The sequence below is a fragment of the Colias philodice genome, chromosome 22, assembly GCF_061535455.1.
Source record: "Colias philodice isolate Cphi_HAF_F1 chromosome 22, ilColPhil1 Martin Lab GWU primary, whole genome shotgun sequence".
Classification (NCBI taxonomy): domain Eukaryota; kingdom Metazoa; phylum Arthropoda; class Insecta; order Lepidoptera; family Pieridae; genus Colias; species Colias philodice.
The window spans coordinates 4,674,128-4,694,066 of record NC_143107.1 but is presented as its reverse complement, the minus strand read 5'-3'; the positions used below and the strand labels follow the sequence as shown (position 1 = coordinate 4,694,066).

Here is a 19,939-nt window from a genome sequence, read left to right as displayed (position 1 = left end):
ACTAGCGTCAAATGTCTAAGTAATAATTAATTCATTAACATTAATCTAATGTTAATTGCTAACATTATGCTTATATTAGGTGTATATTTCGTAATATGTTTCATGTTTAATAAGACTTGTATACCGTACCATAAACAGCTGAAGAATTTATTTATCTGTTTGAACACTTTGACATCAGATACTACTGGTATGAATCTAGAAATTTTAATATTGGATAGTCCATTTATCAACGCATATAACATCACACTACAACCAATAGGAGCGTAGCAATGCTTTTGCATGCAACGAAAAAATTTAAGGGAGTAACTTAGGGAGTTAGTGTCCCGATTTAGGGCGATCGGGTCTGCCCGATCTGCCTAGCTCCCTAAGCGCCCTGCAGATTGGGTAATGTAATAACTAGACATCGGATTATATGCATTTGCATATTTGCATATGCAAATGCATAAAACTCGCTAATTACGGCGTTAGTGCATATTTTAGACTTTTTCCCAAATAGTGCATATATTGGTCGACTAACCTTTATTAGCCAATCAGAACGCTCAGCGAGTAAACAAACCCTATTTTGGCATGGTAAAATGGCGAAAAATTACAAAATGGGCTCCATTTTAAGTAAATTTTGAGCTATTCAAAATAGGGCTAGATTAAGTACCCTAAAACTTAAAACATGGGTTGAATTCCAAAAAAGGGCTAGATTTAGCCCGGAAAGGTCTAAGGTGGCAACACTAGGCTCGCGGGTGACAAACGTCACAAATTTGCGCTCGAAAATTAGGTAAAAATGCCTAATTGTATATTGGCACAAAAACTATACTAAATTTCATGAAAATTTCACTGTATTTGTACAATCTTTGATTTAAATATATAAAATAATAAAGGTTTTTTGATTTTGTATTGTGCATATTTTAGGCATATCAGTCGTTTTTAGTGCATATTTCGGCCTTTTTTAGTGCATATTTGCATGCATATTTTGGCATTTTGTTAGTGCATATAATCCGATGTCTAGTAATAACGTTTAGGGCGGTTAGGGAGCTCAGTTGCCGCGCGACTAGTGCGTGGAGTGGCTGCTTTTGTATGTAAGGTGTCACCAAACTTCCCTACTACAGGTTTATATAACTTAAAAGGGAAGTTCCAAATGTTTGTGATCACACCGCCATGTTAACAAATAAATAAATTGTTTAAATCAATTGTTTATTTAATTGTTTTAAAACTCAACAAGTGTTCAAATTGTTCTGCACCTACTCTAATTAATTCATTAAAACTCCCGGTTCAAGCACTCTTAGTATTTGCATATTTGAAAGCTTTTCACGTAACCGCAAATACTCTTTCACCCAGATCTTTCTCTTCTTTTTTTAATATTTGTTATTGCGTCAACGGTTGCCACTGCTACAGCAACTTTTTGAAGTTTCGATACTGACGGCGGCATAATGTAAAATGCAACAATACGTTTATCTCTCTAGACATTCGCGTATAAAGTGAGTTAGGGCCCAATTCGCAGAGAAGTGTAATAAGCGCCACACTAACTAGGGAACACGCCCACCCTAGATGCAGGGCCCTTCATATCGGGTAGTGTAATAAGCCTTTATATCGGATCCATTTTTAATATACGATATCGCAGCTTAACCCTTCATCTTTCTACTAGCATGAATTCTAATTTCGCAGGATATCGAGCGCAGATAGCTGGCAATGTTACAAGCTTGCCTGTCCAACTTTATTTGGCGTTGGTACAAATCTAGACAGGACTTAGCCCATTTCCAAGCCACTGGAGTATTGAAATAAGATGGATTTCGAATGCACGTGAGGGACGAAATGGAACAATATTTAGCTATCAGTCACAAGAGCACGAAATCAATCCGGGTTCTTGAGAACAGATTTTCGTATGTCCGGTGCATTTACATCAGACGAGCGAATGCTCATTCTAACTCCACTATGTTAAATTATTTTAGTGTAAACAGAGCATTCTTGAGTTGTTCTTAGTGCGTTCGAAAAGATTCTATGCAATGTTATAACACTGAACAACACTGAATACGAGTTTTCGTTTATAAAATATCACGAAACAATGCCCTTGCTCTAGATCTAGCTATATATTCGTTTGATGTAAATGCTCTATTACAGACTTTTAGGTACAAACTGTTATTCTAAATGTTACATCCTGATTAAAAACCAAAACGTATGTACGCGCATTGCGAAATGCGTTCAAAATCATTAGCCTTTATTTACAAATAAAATACAAATGTAAAACCATACAAATACACACTCACAATTCACACTATTTGCTCCGTAAAACTGTTTTTCAAGCTAACGCTGCGTGATGCGTGAAATATTTTTACGTGTATCAGGCATTATTGTTTTTTTGTAAATAATAGACTGTGACGTTAAAAAATCTATAGGTACTTTTCGTACCATATATTTGCATATTCCTGAATAGTTATATACCTACGTAATTAGTTAAGAACCAAGCATACACAAAATAAGTGTATTTTAAAAATGGTGTTATAATAAACGGTGAATAAACTACACTAATCTTATTCAGGATTCATTTTGTTTTTAATCTCTGAATCTTTATTTGATAAAACTGTGTTGATAACGAAATCTCTATTTACGCAATTTTTTAAACGTTTGTCATAATATTATTATCTATCATTATAGTTGTATCCGAGTTTATGAAAAAAGTAACAGCTTATCTGTATAGTTTAGTCGACGATAACGAGTTTTTGATTTGATAAAAAAATATTTATGTTCCTCAGATGTAGCTAATAGTAAAATAAAAATTTCATTGATAGAGTTGTTTTTGAGTTCATTCGTTATACAACTACAACAAAAATACAATTCTTCTATCTCTGTAATATTCTTGTAGATAAAGTTAACTTCCTGACTTATATAGATTAATTTAATTTAAATCTGACCTTGACCTTGTCATTTTTTGTAGGTATCATTGCGCAACATGCGCATCATACTAAAACAACTAAACCGATTTAGTTGAAATTTTGTATGCAGATAGAATATTAAACAAGCTTTTTTATTATAGGTATACAAGTTACATTAATATACTTACATATGCTAACAGCTAACGCCAAGAACAAAACACTCTTTGCCAATATATGACACATGTTGATGAATTCTGAAACAAAGATATAAATAGGTTAAGATATTATTACTTATGTGTAGTAAATAAAGCATTTTTCATATTTTCCTTCTTTATTAATGCAAAGCTATCTTAGAGAGATCTATTCCCGATTCATCCGGATAAATTTGATTAAATATTGAAATACCTATGATATTTTCCCCATTCATCCGAAGAGTAAATGGTATGTCCGATTCATCCGAGAGTTTTAAAGATAGTTATTAATAAAAAAAGTGATGGAGGGTTGACAAATAAAACAAATATTTTAATTATGTAAATATATATTATTTCTTTGTAAAACTTTAAATAGTAAGATGTAACATATAATATAACACCAGTAATACAGTACCATAAAAATCAACTTTAGGACTTATCTATTATTCTTCCTGTATAGGTTTGATACATATAAATCTGGATATACAACTATTTGTTAATTCTTTTTTAAGCTGTAAACAGTAACAAATACAATATTTAAATTACTACATTAGTAATAAAGTGTTACAAAATCAACTTTAATGCCTATTACCCTTTTTGTATAGGTTTGATACATACAGATTTGGATAATAATATTTTTTAAGTAATACACACAAAAATCAACTTTAGGACTTATCTATTATTCTTCCTGTATAGGTTTGATACATATAAATCGAAAGCCTATGATGTATAAATTTCAGACTTTAATATTAATAACTACGTTAAGTTGCAAATTTTTTCTAAGCAATGACCCAAGGTAATTTCACAGTTTTGATGCTGCGTAATTATATGAGCGAGACGTTTATCAAAATCTATGACATTTTTGTTTCTATATGAAATTGGAATACCCTGTTCAAATTGTTTTATTTTGAGATCAAATTCTTTTATATTTTTCAATAGGAGATCTAAAAATTTAATAAATGACGGTTTTGCATTCGATATTCCTTTATTTAACTTTGAATGCCACCCTTCTAAATGATTTGTGGTCCTGAATCTTTCACCGTAGAATGACCATTTTCCGAAAAAACTAGATTCAATCCAGGCGTTCACAAAGTAGTCATTAAAAGCTAATATTTGCCCGTTATTGGAACAATCTTCCATTATATATAAATAACCATCACTGATTAAGTGTTGTGGCAGAAGTGATAAAGCGCCACAGATTGCAACGTGAGCTTTATGTACGGGATTTTTATTTAATTTTAATTCTTTTGCTTTTTTTCTTAGAGCACTTTTAAAATGAAAATAACAACCTACAATTTTACAATTAGGCATTATTTTTTGCATTGCGTTCATAGCTGCTGCCTCGTAATCAGATTGAAATTTTTTTGGATTCCAATCCGGCACTTGCGACTTTATTATTTGAAAAAGGATTTCATAAGTAGCCTGTTTCTTATTTAATAATAACGCGTATACCAGCGGGACAACGTTAGATGTTTCTTCGGAACTACCCAAATCTCCATGGATTGTGTAAAGTTGGTAGAAGGGCTTAGGACATATTTTAAACGTACCATCTGCAAAAATATGTTCAACTGTTGCTAGTAAGTGCTTCGCATTATGTGTTCCAAATACTATGATTCTGTTCCTTTGGTCTGTATAGTCAGCCAGCAATATTTTGTCTTTATATGCATCTGGGATTTCAACGGCAGAAGCAGTTTGAAATGTGGTTCTTTTCACTCCCAGTGCTTTATTTCTGGAATGGTATAAACTGTTCTTTATTGATGTAAACTTCGGTATTGTTGCTACTAGGTCGAGGCCAAAATCAGCGAGCGAAGACATCTCATTGTTGAATAACGTTGGTATTGGGTCTGATTTCGTTGCAGCTAATTTTCGGCATTGGTTCAGTTGTTTCTTTATTATGTTGGCAGCAAAATTTGGTTGGCATGTATGAGGATCATCACTCACAACTAGATTGTTTTTTGTGACTACACGTCCACGACATTTCCGAGTTTGCCACTTCACACAACACCAAACAGTTGTACCGTTTTTGTTTTCGCGTTTTTTGTTATGCTGATAGCCACCACGCAATAAAAGAAGTCCTCCTCGTTCTGATTGCTCAAAAACTAATTGAGTCTGACTGGAACTACTAGGTTCACAAGTAGAATCCATGATAAACTAATCCAAATCGTAGGCAAAACAACAAATCCGATCACGAGCAAGGGTCAAATGTTCAGAAAGTGATTACAGTAAGTGATAGTAGAGATGTTTCCTGATCGCGAGCGAAAAGTCAACTAAATTTTCATTTATGCAAAATATGTGACATAATTTTTAAAAAGAAGGGTGGTTTTGCGTTATGATGCCGACAAAAGCAAAGTTAAAAACTTTTTACATTGTCTTTTTAAAATTAACAATTACATTTAAATAACAATATTTTAACAAATACTAATCCATTCCGAAAACTCTCACCAGTGTTATCTATCCCATCATAAAACCCCTTTTATGCAATATAGAGCTCGTATTTTTAAATACCTACCTGACGCTCTGTAGCCCTTTTGTTCGGTTGCCGACTGCAAAATTCTCGTAATAAGAACAATTGGTTAGGCACACTTATTAACATTTTTTTGTTAATATATAATGGAAGAAGGGAAAAGGTATTATAAAAATATGGTATCTACCTATATATATATATATATATATATATATATATATATATATATATATATATATATATTTTTTTTACAGGTTGGTCGTGTCACCTGACCGACGACAAATAAAAGATTTTGAATATTAGAAGATATTATTTTTGTAGTAAGTAGGTAATGTTTTTCTTTTTAGTTTTTTTTTGGGCATTTTAGATAATGTAGGAATAGATTCGTACAGTTTATCTTATAAAAATAAATTTAAAAAAAACCGACTTCCAAAAGGTAAAAATAATAAACCTTCCCGACTTCTAACACGTACTTAGAAGTCGGACAGGTATATTCAATTCACTTTTTAGTGTTGTAAGAAGGGTACAACACGAAATTTCAAGCGAGAATTCGTTACGTATGTAGGTACTTCTTCTTCTTTTAAAAGTCGGTTAGTCTCTATCTACATTCGTATGCAAAGTTACAACACGATACGTGCAGTAGAAGTTAGTGTACATCGTCTCGCAAGTTCGAGAAATCGACCGATTGTCTCCGCCTGGAAACTACTGGATCGATTTCAAATATTCTTGAAATGGGCCCACTCGGAATATATTTCGGGTCGAATGTAAAAAGAATCACATCAATCGGTCAACGCGTTTGGGCGCTATCGATGTACAAACACACAAAAAAACACAACTCGGCAGTTGAGACCCTCCTCCTTTTTGGGAAGTCAGTTAAAAAGTGAAAAAATATTGTAAAAAAGTGAGTACTTGTATTTATACATACATATAATTTGTAATACCTAATACAGTATATTAAAAATATGAGTTAATATATTTTAAAATATTTTTTCTGCTATCTATACTTTTTCTTGTCTTATTTAAGGATATTTTCATGCCGGATGAAAAGGGAATATTTTTTCGGATGAATTGGTAATTATATAATTATAATTTGGATTTCGGATGAATCGGGAATATTTTTTCGGATGAATCGGGAACTAAAATAATTCGGATGAGTTTTGCGGATGAATCGGTAATAGATCCTTAGAGAGGACTCTGAACAGACATAACATACCTAACTAATGACGTCAATACCTACTTTACAAATAATTAAGAGAAAGCTTAAACTTAAGCTATAAATTATATATTAAACGTGTTATTTATATCCTCAATTTAAATTGAGGCACCTTTGGTTAATAATAAGAATTCAAAATAAAATAAATTGAATTTCTTCGATGAGAGACTTATAGTTACTGGTGAGTATTACTGATGAGTACTATGTAGTACATACTGATTTATGTGTTTTATCCATCAAATATTTCTAAACTTATTGAAGTGAAACTTCTTTATCGGGTTTGGAAAAAATTTAGTGTAACATTTTTTCCGTTACGCGCCATCTTTTTCTTATCCCTACCACGTGTGAATCGACGTATTTCTGTAAAGTTGCATGAAGTAAATTATTTTTTGAAAAATAAGGTCTTAAAGAAGTTTCACTTCTTACGTGTGTACACGCACACATTTTTATTTCAATTATACTCGAACATTCACACGTCACGGCCAGTAATTACGATAGACATTCAGTATAATGACTCACGTCATCGCTTCAACCAAATCCGATAATCCGATCGAACGGATAATGACAGTTACGTCATTTTGCTCTTCACGCAAATATAATCTTGTTCTGACCTTGATTATTGAAAGGTGAAAGAATTATAAGAACGTGCCACTTGATTCTTACAAACCCAGGTATAGCGTGATCATAGGAGGAAGTCCTGGATTCGATTCCTGGAGGGAAATAACAAAAATGTCAAGTTTTTGCAGGACACAGAAAGCTGATGCTTATTGTCGTAATGAAAACTAATCAGTGGAAAAGATGTCAAATGTATCTGTCCCATTACCCATATCAATCAAGCCTATGGGACACTGTTACTTTTAAATTATCCTTCTTTACTTTTTAATTATAGTGATCGTTATTTGTTATCGGCCAGTTTAATGGAAGAGAAAGACAAACAACCACAACAACAAAGCAATGATGTGCTTCATTGCGTACTTTGTTTTGACCTTTGCATTCAGTTTTAAACATTTTAATCACTGTAATTTATTGTTTCTTCCTGCCTTAGAAGAAATAATGAAGGACACAATACTAACATACAAAACAATCTTAAAATTTAGTTAAAAATACAAAGTTCTTTATAAAATATTCTATCCTAAAACGTGCTTAAAACTAGAAAGATAAAATAAAACGCAAGCATTGACAGTGGAAGAATTTTTAGAAATTTCAGCTTTTGGGAGGCAAATGAGAGTGCTTTCGTTTCAATGTATATTGTATATCCTTTTTAACCGACGTTCCAAAAACGACGGAAGGTTTTCAATTTGTAGCGTTTTCTTTTTTTATTTTAGCATTATATTCTGTACTGTCCGTATACGAACATATTTTAGTTAATACATTTGCAAATATAAATAAATGTAGGTATATTTGTATTTTAAACGTTTAAATAAATTACCATATTATGGCATGTTTTCTCTTATTAACCATATCCAAATATAGCATTCCCGTTGCATACAACAGTTCTCCAATCAGTCGAGCATCAGACATTAATTATTATTATTACCCGGCTATAAAAAGTGCTGAAATCGTAAGTACTTATTATCAGTAAGTTACGCTCTACTTAAATTGAACGGTTAATACTTAGCGTGGAGACCCATATCACTAGACTTTGTATGATGTTAAACGTTATTTAATGCAATTAGCTTAGTAATAGAACGACTTTGTTCATTAGTCACGACATTTAGTTGAGTAAAGCAATTTTGTGTATTAGTCTTCATTGAAGATCTAAAGGCTAAGCTTTTAGAAGTAATGCTGAGGAAGTAAACACTAAATTACATTGTTAGGATGTTTATGAGAAGCTTTGAGATTAAGGTAAACAAATTACTGGTTAAAACTAAATCTACTCTATTAAAACCAATCATTTATAAGGTTCCGTAAGGGTAAAACGGAACCCCACTACTGAGACTTCGCTGTCTGTCGGTCGTTCGTTTATTATATAATTCTAATCTCATTTACAAGACGTAATCATGTAAATTCATTAAAATAACAACAATTAACATTGCAAATTAAATAGTCAATAACATATGTAAATAAATTGAGAATGTCACAAAAACAAAAGTCACATGATTGAGATGCATCACGTTCCGTTGAATGACCTCGCGTCTTATTCTGGAAATTTCATTTTTATTTATTTCATTATTATTATTGGTATCTTAATTTTGGTTTTTAATCAACTTATACTTGGAGTATAAAATGTCGGTTTACAATATGTAATTTGAAGAAACAAAACAACAACAAAAAGAAACAAAAAAACAACTATGTATCATATATGATACAGTTACTCTATATTAACGCTTATAATCAAATAAAATATAATATTTATTGTACTTTTTTCCAGTTTTCTAAGTCCTAGCAATAGAATTACATTTTCATATAGGTACCATAAATCACAATAAAACCATGTTTGCTCTACTAATCCACAATGATCATTTATTGATTAGAGTCACGTAGAATACATTAAGTATCATTTTATGGTTAATTATGCGCAATAACAGGATATTAATTTCAATTGCTGCGACATTTTAATAGATATGTGTTATTTTATTAGATACTAGCGGTCCGCCCCGGCTTCGCCCGTGGTACATATTTACGTTTTCACTACATAAAAACCATCCTCGTACTTCAAGGAATATAATAAAAAAAGAATTATCGAAATCGGTTCAGCCGTTCTCGAGTTATGCGCTTACCAACACATTTTGCGATTCATTTTTATATATAAGATTAACATTATAGTCCATTACAATACGTAATTATGTACATATTAGTGCATTTAAATTAAAGTAAATCGTGCTTAATATACTCATATCAATTATGGTTTGGAATACATTTTAATGAATTATAACAAATGATTTATTTTTAACAAGCGAAACGATATATCAAAATAAAAACGACCTTACAGTTGTTATTTTATTTCGAAATATTTGTATGTCTCGCAAAAAACTACAAGTCACAACAATATTATATTTTAACAACGTTCTGAAACCTTCAAACGTCACAAACAAAAACGACATCGTTTCGAAATCGCGGCAATATCTCGTGTGATCAGAATATTCCCGCAACATTGCTCGTACATGTTACGTCAAATGACTAAGTGTGTCAATGACGTCCATTTTATTCGGATTTACGTTATCAGATTGTCTTGTTCATATAAATTATCAAAACATGGCTTTTTGCTAATAAATTAATAAAGCAGCTGAAAAAAGTTGCGGGGATTTGAAATTTATATGCATGTTTGTGATTTTTGAAGGAGTATTCTGTAAAAGATTTTGGGTTTTTTAACTAAGCATTGTAAGTCATAAATTATAATGATATCATGGTAATTTGTAGCGTATAATTAGATATTGAAGAAACATCCTGTTTATAATTTTTGCATACAAATACACATTGTTAATGAGGTTCTAAGTTGCATCCACTTTGATGAAAAGTCATGGTCAAGCGCAGAAGGTCAATCATCAATTTGATAGTAATTAATGAATAAAAAGTTCATTTCAATTTTGGTATACTTTGCATTACTTGAATATTAATGAATGGAATATATAATATTATATATAGTTTATTTCGTTTTTTCTTCCGTGTATCGCTAATAATACAAAGAAGATGTACATAAAAATTTATTGTGTGCATGTTTGAAATAAAAAGGGTACGAAACTACGAAACTAGGACCAATTCGAATAATTATTTTCCAGAAAGTTCTACAATCTACATTATTTATGTGACGAAGGCTATATTTATTTAATTTTTGTTTTTACTCCAGTTCAAGCCGGGACGATCAGTTAGTACCTATCTATTATAATACTATCACATAATATTTATTATTATTTATTTAATCATTTATTGTACCACACCATTTAATATTACAATGTACAGTATAATCTATATTTGTATGGATGCGAAGTACAAAAGGTGACCTTATCGCTTAAAAGCGATTTCTTCCAGGCCAGCAGGCCAGCGATTTCTTAATATTATGTTATATAATAAAGATGACAAACCATTTGTGGTCATTATATTACTAACCTAACCAAACAGCCTATATTGATACAATGATAATAATAATTGCTTCTTTTAGGGTGGGTGTATACTAGAACATGATCTCAAGCATTTCGTCATGTTCGATGTACGAATGCTCGACACTCTGTTCGGAGAAATACTCGCATAAATATGCATTATTAACAGTTATCTTATGTACAATTACATTTTACCGTTGCATTTACATTTTTTCGTAAAACGTTATAATAAAGTTGGTTTTTAAAATCAGGTTGTAACAGAATTTGGAGCAGACTTCGAAAAGCGGTTGCATACAATTTAAAAACTCTTATCTTACAAGTAAATGCTCTCGCAAAAATTTATTGTGTTACAAGCGAATAATAATAATATAAGCTTTTATTTCCTTACTTTTACAAAAATTTACACTTTAACTTAATACTAAATACTTTATATAATAAAATCTTAAAACTAATATAATTGTGTGTATTGTTAGTGACATTTTTAGTTATTCTATGTTAGTATTTATCTTATTATTTTATATTGTAAGGACCGCTTTGTGCGGTGAAAGCCTCCTCCAAAATTTTCCATTTCTGTCTATCATTAGCCAGTTTTACCCAGTGGTTCCGCGCTACATCAACAAGCGAATGCTAAAGTTAATTATTTAATAAATGATAATAATATTTTGATATTTTGCAAATAAATGTTCTAGTCTGGCAGCACCTTTACAATTCGCATAGCAACACATTCGACCCGCGCGAACTTTCAATAAGCTCATCGATTCTGAGAAGCTCTAGTGCGTCTGACAGTTTTATTTGTAATCTGTTTAAAAATTAAAAGAAAAAAGTTTTTACACTTTAAATAAACAAGCTGGTAAGTAACTGGTAAGGGGATTTTTTTTTATCTTGATAAACTTAATTAATTGCTTAATTATTATGCTTATATAATATATCATATCCATACTAATATTATAAAGCTGAAGAGTTTGTTTGTTTGTTTGTTTGAACGCGCTAATCTCGAGAACTACTGATCCGATTTGAAAAATTCTTTCGGTGTTAGATAGCTCATTTATCGAGGAAGGCTATAGGCTATATATCATCACGCTACGACCAACAGGAGAGGAGCCACGGGGGTGAAACCGCGCGGAGCGGCTAGTTTATATTATATAAACAGCAGCCTAAGTGTTCGGTCTAAATCTTTAATTTACATTACGATCTATGCATGTGCAAATTTTAAAGCGAAAACCAACGTCTATTCTGAAGGTGTATGCAGCAAAACCTAAGTAATAAGTATGTAATGTAAGACAGATAAAAAATTAATAGTTTGTTTTCACATGAATTATCTAGACAATATTATATAATTATTTATTTTTTATTATTTTATCATCATTCACAAACATTAAAAGCACGTTATTGTGACCTTACAAACCCTTTATAATTTAATCGTAAAGAAAAATACACAGTCTTTTATCTACATAGTACGAATATCCGATAATCATTTTAAATACTATGTCTATTTTATGTTTTACGCTAAGCACATCGTTCATTTTAAATCGGTCAATAACACTTGCTATGACATAATCGTGATGTTTCAGTCTATGCGAAGTTTATGTTTTGTTATCATTTTGTACGCGTTTTTTTATTACAAAACTTTGAAGGAACTATTCGTTATAAACCACTTATTTCAAATGTTTGATTGCCAGTTAAATATAGTCCAGTTTTGGTATCAGCCTATTAAAAAAATCATATTATATTAACAGACTTTTTACGGAGAAGAGGATTTAGAAGCGTTTTGTACAGAGCTTGTGTTATGATTTTTAATTAGGTATTTTCATTTCTTCTACGACTTCTTTTGACTCTTACGACTGTTATGCCGTATAACCAACTAGGAACATCGCATAAGGAAGTTATTTCCCATACATCTTACTTTGAAGGACCCGATTAAAAAACAAAGATAACTTAACACTTGCTTAACAAAGGTAAAGATACTTTCAATGACAAATTAAATTTCAAAAGGCATACTACCGGTTGCCATGGTAATACCCTTCATTATAGTAATTACAAATTTGATAAACAATGAGTAATATTCGAGACATGGTTTTCCTATGACTCGTTTCAAGGCGAATTATTTTGATGCATCAAAACTAATATCTTCATGTTATTTGGTTTTTGATTAGAGTGTCTGTGTGTCGAACACATATCTAATAGTAATATAAGTAAAGTCGAATATTACAATGTAATGTGTTTTCTTTTAGTAGGTATTGTTTGTTTTCAATTAAATAGGGTCTGTATTTTTATATTGAGTGCTTTATTAAGTTTGTTGGCGAATATCTCACACAATAAGAGAAAAGTTAACAACATTAAGAATTATTTGGTCCACAAGGTCGAAATCCAAAACCATTTACTCAGAAAAGAAAGCTTCTTACAATCAAACAGAGGATGATCAGGTATTCCTTAGAATTGGTACACATACAGAGAGATAATTCAATATTCATAATGAACATTACAGTGAAACAGTTTCAAACTTCACATGCCTTCTGAGAAATCCCATATAGAAATCCTGAATCTCTGAATATGGAGTCGAAGCTACAACTCAATATTATTTGAGATAATGAACTCTAATTGGTAGATAATCCTAACTTAAAACGTGAAATATAGTCATGAATCATGATGGTAGTTCTTTAAAGCGAGATTTTTTATATGGAATATCTTATAATAAAATTTCCTTAACCCCAATAAAATAGGTCCAGTCAGCGAAACTATCCGGAAATTAACAAATAAATATGAATAAATTACACTACAAATCCAGTCTAAAATATTTTCCATCATTAGGGGTCACGTAAACTTTTTTCCCGCATCACCATGGCAACCCACAATCAAACTGTCTGAATACAAATTAGTTACATTATATAATTGTTTGAAATAATAGCAGGATATCTAAATCACGTGGTGAGGAGGAACCGCTTCAAGGCCAAGTTGAAGGAGGTCATGGCAGGCTAGAAGTAGTGATGCAATATTATTTGTAGTTTGGAGTGCTCTTAAAAAATGTGTAGATGAAAAAGATTGTATGCTCGTTGAATGTTTATCTTGAGTTCATCAAATTTTATGCTAGCTCTATGAAAATAGGACTTATCTGGGCTAAGTTTTTATGTGCGTTCCCGGTCTATCAATATAAAAATATCAGTTCCGCAAATATTATGTCAAAATAACCTAAGTATCTATTTTTGATGTTATATTGTTTTAATGGTCCTTTTTTTATTCCATGCGGACGAATACATAAATAATACACAAAAGAGGTACCTAACACATAATACTACCCGCATTATTTTCAATAATGAACCTTTACAAACGATTTTCTACGGTGCGCGTAACATTTTTAAAAGAATAATTCAAAAAAGGTGAATGCACTGAAAAAATATTTTTGTACGTCATTTATAATACCTACATTATATTTTTCACAACCTTGCTTATTCGTCATGAAGTATTAAAATAGTTTTAAAACAATTCCAGTGCGAGAAGGTGATGGCGCTACATGACCTATATAGCTGTCATTTTTCCACACTGGAAATAATACTGCATCATGGAAACCCCCTGGATATAAAAAAGCGCTATTTTTCAAATACTTCTTCCGTTTAACTTAGTCTTCATAATTTCTTATCTGTGCCCATTTTGGCGCCAACCACATTTGAAATGGTAGAATGCGCGCGGGTTTTGCCCGTTGAAACTATATACAGGGCAGACGGGTATTTACTTTTTTAAATAAAATATGGCATGAGTCATAGCGGCTATCCCAGACATTCTTTATCAAGATTAATAGGTAGAAAGATCGTTATTTTTTTCCTCTAATTGAATGTACGGTCAGCATAACATTTGACGTCACTACTACCTTATATTATGATAATTTAAATTTTTTTAAATGTGTTAAGCTTTGTTTCTTTACATGAGAATAGATAAATGAAATGAAATGGAATAAAATAAAATAAAATGAAATAAATTTATTTGTAGGTACGGACTACGGGTAGTGTCAAGTAAATATTTTTAACCGACTTTAAAAAAAAGAGTTATCAATTCGGACATCTTATTTGGACCTATAAATGTTATATTGTTCTAATGCTAAGGTAATTAATTTTTTTGAAAAAATTTGATTATTTTTTAATAGTCATACAATTATATTATATGATGACTGCTAATTTTTTAATGAATTTAAATATTGAATTTTAAGGAAGGCCAGCTAGAAAAATATATTTTATTTAAATAACCGCATTATTCAGCAAATTATTAAAAAATAATAATGCACGTCATTACAAATTTCAATTTCAATATTTCACCCTACGAAAAACGCAATTAAAGGAAAAATTTCACTCTAATTACAATTATTTTTGCCAAAAGGTTTGTCCTCATATAATCTAACTACATTTAATTTGAGCCAAATAGCTTGATTCAACATAGTGTAAAGAATAAATACTCACATTCTTTTACATAAATCAACACATATATTTTATAGCAAATGCCAAATAAAATTTATAATAATTATATGCTGACCGTACTTCAATATAGTCGGGTAACAAAAGGGCAAGGCGACCGGATCTCTATGGGAAAATGCACATTTAATAAACATGTAGTGAAAGTTAATTTGCATTCCTTTATTTTCGGATTAATTATTTCGTGATTAATAACACTTTAATCAACTATATTTAAACAGTTTATGAACATTATAATCACCTATAGTAAAATGGTCACAACACCACGCAATTTAACTTACTCTATTTTTGAACATTATTTTTATAATAAACTAGCTGTGCCCCGCGGTTTTACTCGCAGTGCTCCGCTCCTGTTGGTCTTAGCGTGATGATAGCCTATAGCCTTCCTTGATAAATGGGCTATCTAACACCGAAATATTTTTTTTAATCGGACCAGTAGTTCCTGAGATTAACGCCCGTTCAAACAAACAAACTCTTCAGCTTTATAATATTATTGTATAAATATAGACCGTGACTTTTATATAATAAAGTATGGCCTACATTCTAGGCCCTTTATGTAATTTAAGTACATAATTACGCTTACATAATTAATTTGTAGGGCAAAGTTAAATTATATAATGTTGTTTGTAAACAATATATTATGTGAGAAAGAAAACGAAACGTATTGATAAGACGTTTTAAAAATGCTTATATAAATAGAGGTTATGTTTATAAATATATCGTGAATATTTCCTCATAATATGATTATTGTAATATTGAATTATCCCTGATAAGACGATTACAATTTTGACCTCATGAATCATGATTAGTCTGTAGAACTTTGAATATTCGTTAGTACGTCAGTCCCGAATCAATCAATAAAAAATCTGAACAATACTCGACTTCGTTTTTTATATACACCATAAAGAAAATTAACTTCAGTACAAACCGATTTTTTATAAGCTTTAAATCAACAATATTGAGAAGGATGCGAATTGCGATGCTGTCATCATTATAGTAGGGGAGCCCAGGATGCTAAATGTGGATTTACTCGAGCGTCACGGGAACCTATTAGAATTGGTAGATTAGACCATAGCGAGAAAAAAAGGTCCTATAATGTTTTCACTTTTAGCGGTGGGGAAGGGTTTTTTGATTTTTTTTAATTTAAAAAAGAAAAAAATTGGCTTGGAAATACTCAAGCGCGTTAGATATTGATATTTTGCATGCTCCAGGACGTCACTGAAAAAAAGTATACGTTAATCTGACGATTTAAGTGGCGATTTAATCGCTATGAAGAAAGGGTAAAAAATTTAAGTAATATTATTCGAGCGCGTCAGATTAATATATGGGGGGGTTAATTACAATATAAGAAGTCCCCATTTCGCTAATCTGACGATTCGAGCTCAACCTTAGGAAATTATGGATTATTCAAATTTTCCAGCGGGGCCCCTGAGCGCACCCACCAACCATAACTGCTCATATTGACTAGAGGTACTAATGAATAGCTAAGGTACCGTCCCTTATAGTAATCTGACGCGCTCGAGTAAATCCCAAAATCCCCTCTTGGGCTCCCCTACTATTAAAAAACACTTCTTTACATTGTGTGAATTTATCTTGAGATTTCCCGGAGTAAAATAAAAAATATTAACACAAAATACCATCGTTATCATTAACGACATTTGCACGTGATTTTTGCATTTAAAATATTGAAAATTATTCAGCATTCGCATATTGAGATACATAAATTTACGATAAATAAGACTGTTAAACATATTCCTAGATAAGGTAGCTAATGTGATGACAAATACATACATATATACAATTTTTATCTTATATGAGCTTTTAAGTTCAGGGTTCAAGACTCTCTAGTCACGTGCGTCCAAGCACAAAATTAAATTAAATTTGGTGAAGGAAAACATCGTGAGAAACCTATCCAAAAAGAAAAAAAATCTGACGTCATCAATCTGCACGTGTGGAGGCTGATTATGCCTTAACCCTCATAGCCTGTGTTCCTGCAGTGAGAACCGATATGATGAAATGGCCTGATGATATCCTTCTATTGTTATACGAAAGTGTTTTGTTTATCTTCCTCGTTAGAACCACGGGCAGAAAACTTTTTGTAGTGGGAATTATCCTTTGACAAGAAGGAAGAATATATATGTATATATACTAGCGGTCCGCCCCGGCTTCCCCCGTGGTACATATGAAAAATAGATGTTGGCCGATTCTCAGACTTACCCGATATGCACAGAAAATTTCATGAGAATCGGTCCACCCGTTTCGGAGGAGTATGCAGACTAACATTGTGACACGAGAATTTTATATATAAGATATATCTTTTTCGCTAGTTAAGAAAGCTAGTTATGTTTATTAATCATAAACATAATATTCACCAAGCATTAGTTGAATATACTAAAACTGTACCCCGTATTTAATACTTACAACAAAATTTGTCCGTATTTTCGCTATGTAAAAATATGGAAATCGTATTTAAATTTGCAGAGATGTTGGCGGACAAACGAAAACTTTGCTTCTATACCAACTATCGTTCAACTGAACTAGACATAGCGGAGACGGCGGTCGTGTCAAGAATAAATTATTTCATAATAATACAATAAAAAATGAAACAATTATGAAATAAAAATATTGAGAAATTATACCTACGTCTTTTATTTTTTCAATATGCATTAGATAATATTTTTCTCAGGATAAAAAATTGGGGTTGTATGTCCTTTTTAAAAATATTTAAACTTATACTTATCGGGATGCACATAAATATACCGACCCAAATTTCCACCTTACTGCTTCTTTTTCAAACAATTAATAGTATAAGGGCCGATTTTTCAATGCTTGGAAAAAACTTATCCGTCCAATAAAGTATTACACGATAATATTAAAATGTCACGTAAACTGTCAAATACAGGCAATTATAATACGTTTTTAATTTTATACATTATTCGACGAATAAGTTTTATCCAAGCATTGAAAAATCGGCCCTAAAACGTCAAAATTTGAGTAAGTTTTAACAAGCGAATACAACTTTTATATTATTACAGACTAATGAATTATGAATCACAAGAACAATTAAATTATCACTCCCTGCCATGTCTGTCTAATCTCATATCTATGACCAACTTGAGCGTCTATGTAGTCTTTTGTTCGTAACTTGCTTCTAAGTGCTCAGCCCTTGACGAAGTTACACAATTTACAGTTCAACATTACTTAAGATTATCATCACACATTTTCCCAGAGGTCAAGATTTTCCATTTAGTTCAATTGTGAAATAATTGTAATATTCACGAGTTATGTAGGTACAAGATTATTTTTGAAGTGAATCTTCTTTAGACGCGTTGAGAGTAAAATTTCATGGTCGCATCTTGACAATACCGTCACGTCATGGAGTAAGGCGACGATTTTGGTACCTTTGAATCTTGCCAAAGAAGTTTCACTTCTGACACGTGTGCTCGACGCACACCTGCCCCTTTTTGCACGCCTCATAAGCGAAGCGTTGAGGTGGGTACTACTGTCACTTCGCGCAAAACGTCTGATTTTTCAAACTTAAAATGTCTTTATGTATCATACATTGCACTTGTAAGATAATACAGTGAAACTTGGTTAAGTGGGACCTGGATTAGTGAGAAACCTCCATAACTGAAACTCATGCTGAGGTCCCAACACTTTGGCACTGAATTACCTCTGTTAGTGGGACGAGGTAAACCTCTATATCTGGGATTTGTTCTTTCGATTTATCATCATAGTTACCTCTATAACTGAGACAGCGAGTAAATTTTATATGCATAAACCTCTGTAACTGAGAGAACATTGTTTGTTTACTCATTCTTATTCTACACACAAATTCCACACGTAATTCCAAGTACGTAAGTACAAATTTTGAGCTTCAATTACCTTCAGTTTTAGTTTCGCCTTACTATCATACAGATGTTTTTTTTTAATGATCGCACCTGTATAACTGAAATAACCTGTATTCTCACCTCTATTAATGGAACCCTCTGTAAATGAGACAGATATTTATTTATACCTGTATATCTGAGACACTGGGTAAGTGGAATACCTCTATAAGTGAAACGACATTGCAGGTCCCTTGATGTCTCACTTAACCAGGTTTCACTGTACATACACACACATATCAAGAAAAAACACTATTTTTAACGTTCATGATATTTTTGATGTCATTTTTGTTATTTAAACTAGTTAAAAAACAGTTTAAAAAAGTTCTGTCTTGGACGTCCGTGTGTCTGTATGTGCGGATCCTTTTTCTTGTTAACACGATAGCGACCGAAATACTTTACTAATCGAGTCTTTTTTTTTCTCTTACGCTTGAGTATGCTCAGGAATAGAACCCTTTCATTTTTCAGGGTCTGATTCGATGTGGTTTAATTGTTATTAAGTAAACAAAAATAATAATTAATAAATATTTATTAAAAAAAAATTATGAGGCGTGCACTTTTGGATTTTCCAAATTATTTCTTATCTTATAATGGATGTTGAATGTTGATCTTGAATAATATGTAATACTCAGTGGATCATCTCTTGTGTATTTTAGAGTGTTCCTTCTACGTATCGATAAATATTAAATTGATGTTTTCATATTTTTGCAGCTTTGTTTTTTTTGTCTCATATTTTATAGTCATTTTTAGATTTATAGAAATTTTGGTTTAACATACAAATAAAAAAATTCTTAACATAGTATTTTGTTTGTCAACAATTCGATACATT

General features: G+C 31.6%; 2 protein-coding genes across 4 annotated transcripts in view; both read right to left on the bottom strand.

Annotated features, from left to right (window-relative positions):
- LOC149478422 (multicopper oxidase 3-like) overlaps positions 1-19,939 on the bottom strand; it is a 96,761-nt gene that overhangs the window by 35,665 nt on the left and 41,157 nt on the right. For all 3 annotated transcript variants that reach the window (XM_089709297.1, XM_089709298.1, XM_089709296.1), the window contains exon 2: positions 3,050-3,115. In XM_089709297.1, the coding sequence (XP_089565423.1) occupies positions 3,050-3,104 (55 nt within the window). In that variant the 5' untranslated portion in view covers positions 3,105-3,115. The remainder of the gene's footprint in view (positions 1-3,049; positions 3,116-19,939) is intronic.
- On the bottom strand, positions 3,225-5,711 carry LOC149478424 (uncharacterized). The gene has a single exon (XM_089709216.1). It carries the CDS (start codon positions 5,195-5,197, stop codon positions 3,809-3,811), a length of 1,389 nt encoding a protein of 462 aa, XP_089565342.1. The 5' UTR covers positions 5,198-5,711; the 3' UTR covers positions 3,225-3,808.

What these genes read in the sequence shown, in the direction of transcription:
- LOC149478424 (XM_089709216.1), bottom strand. Translation starts at nt 5,197, where the DNA reads ATGGATTCTACTTGTGAACCTAGTAGTTCCAGTCAGACTCAATTAGTT.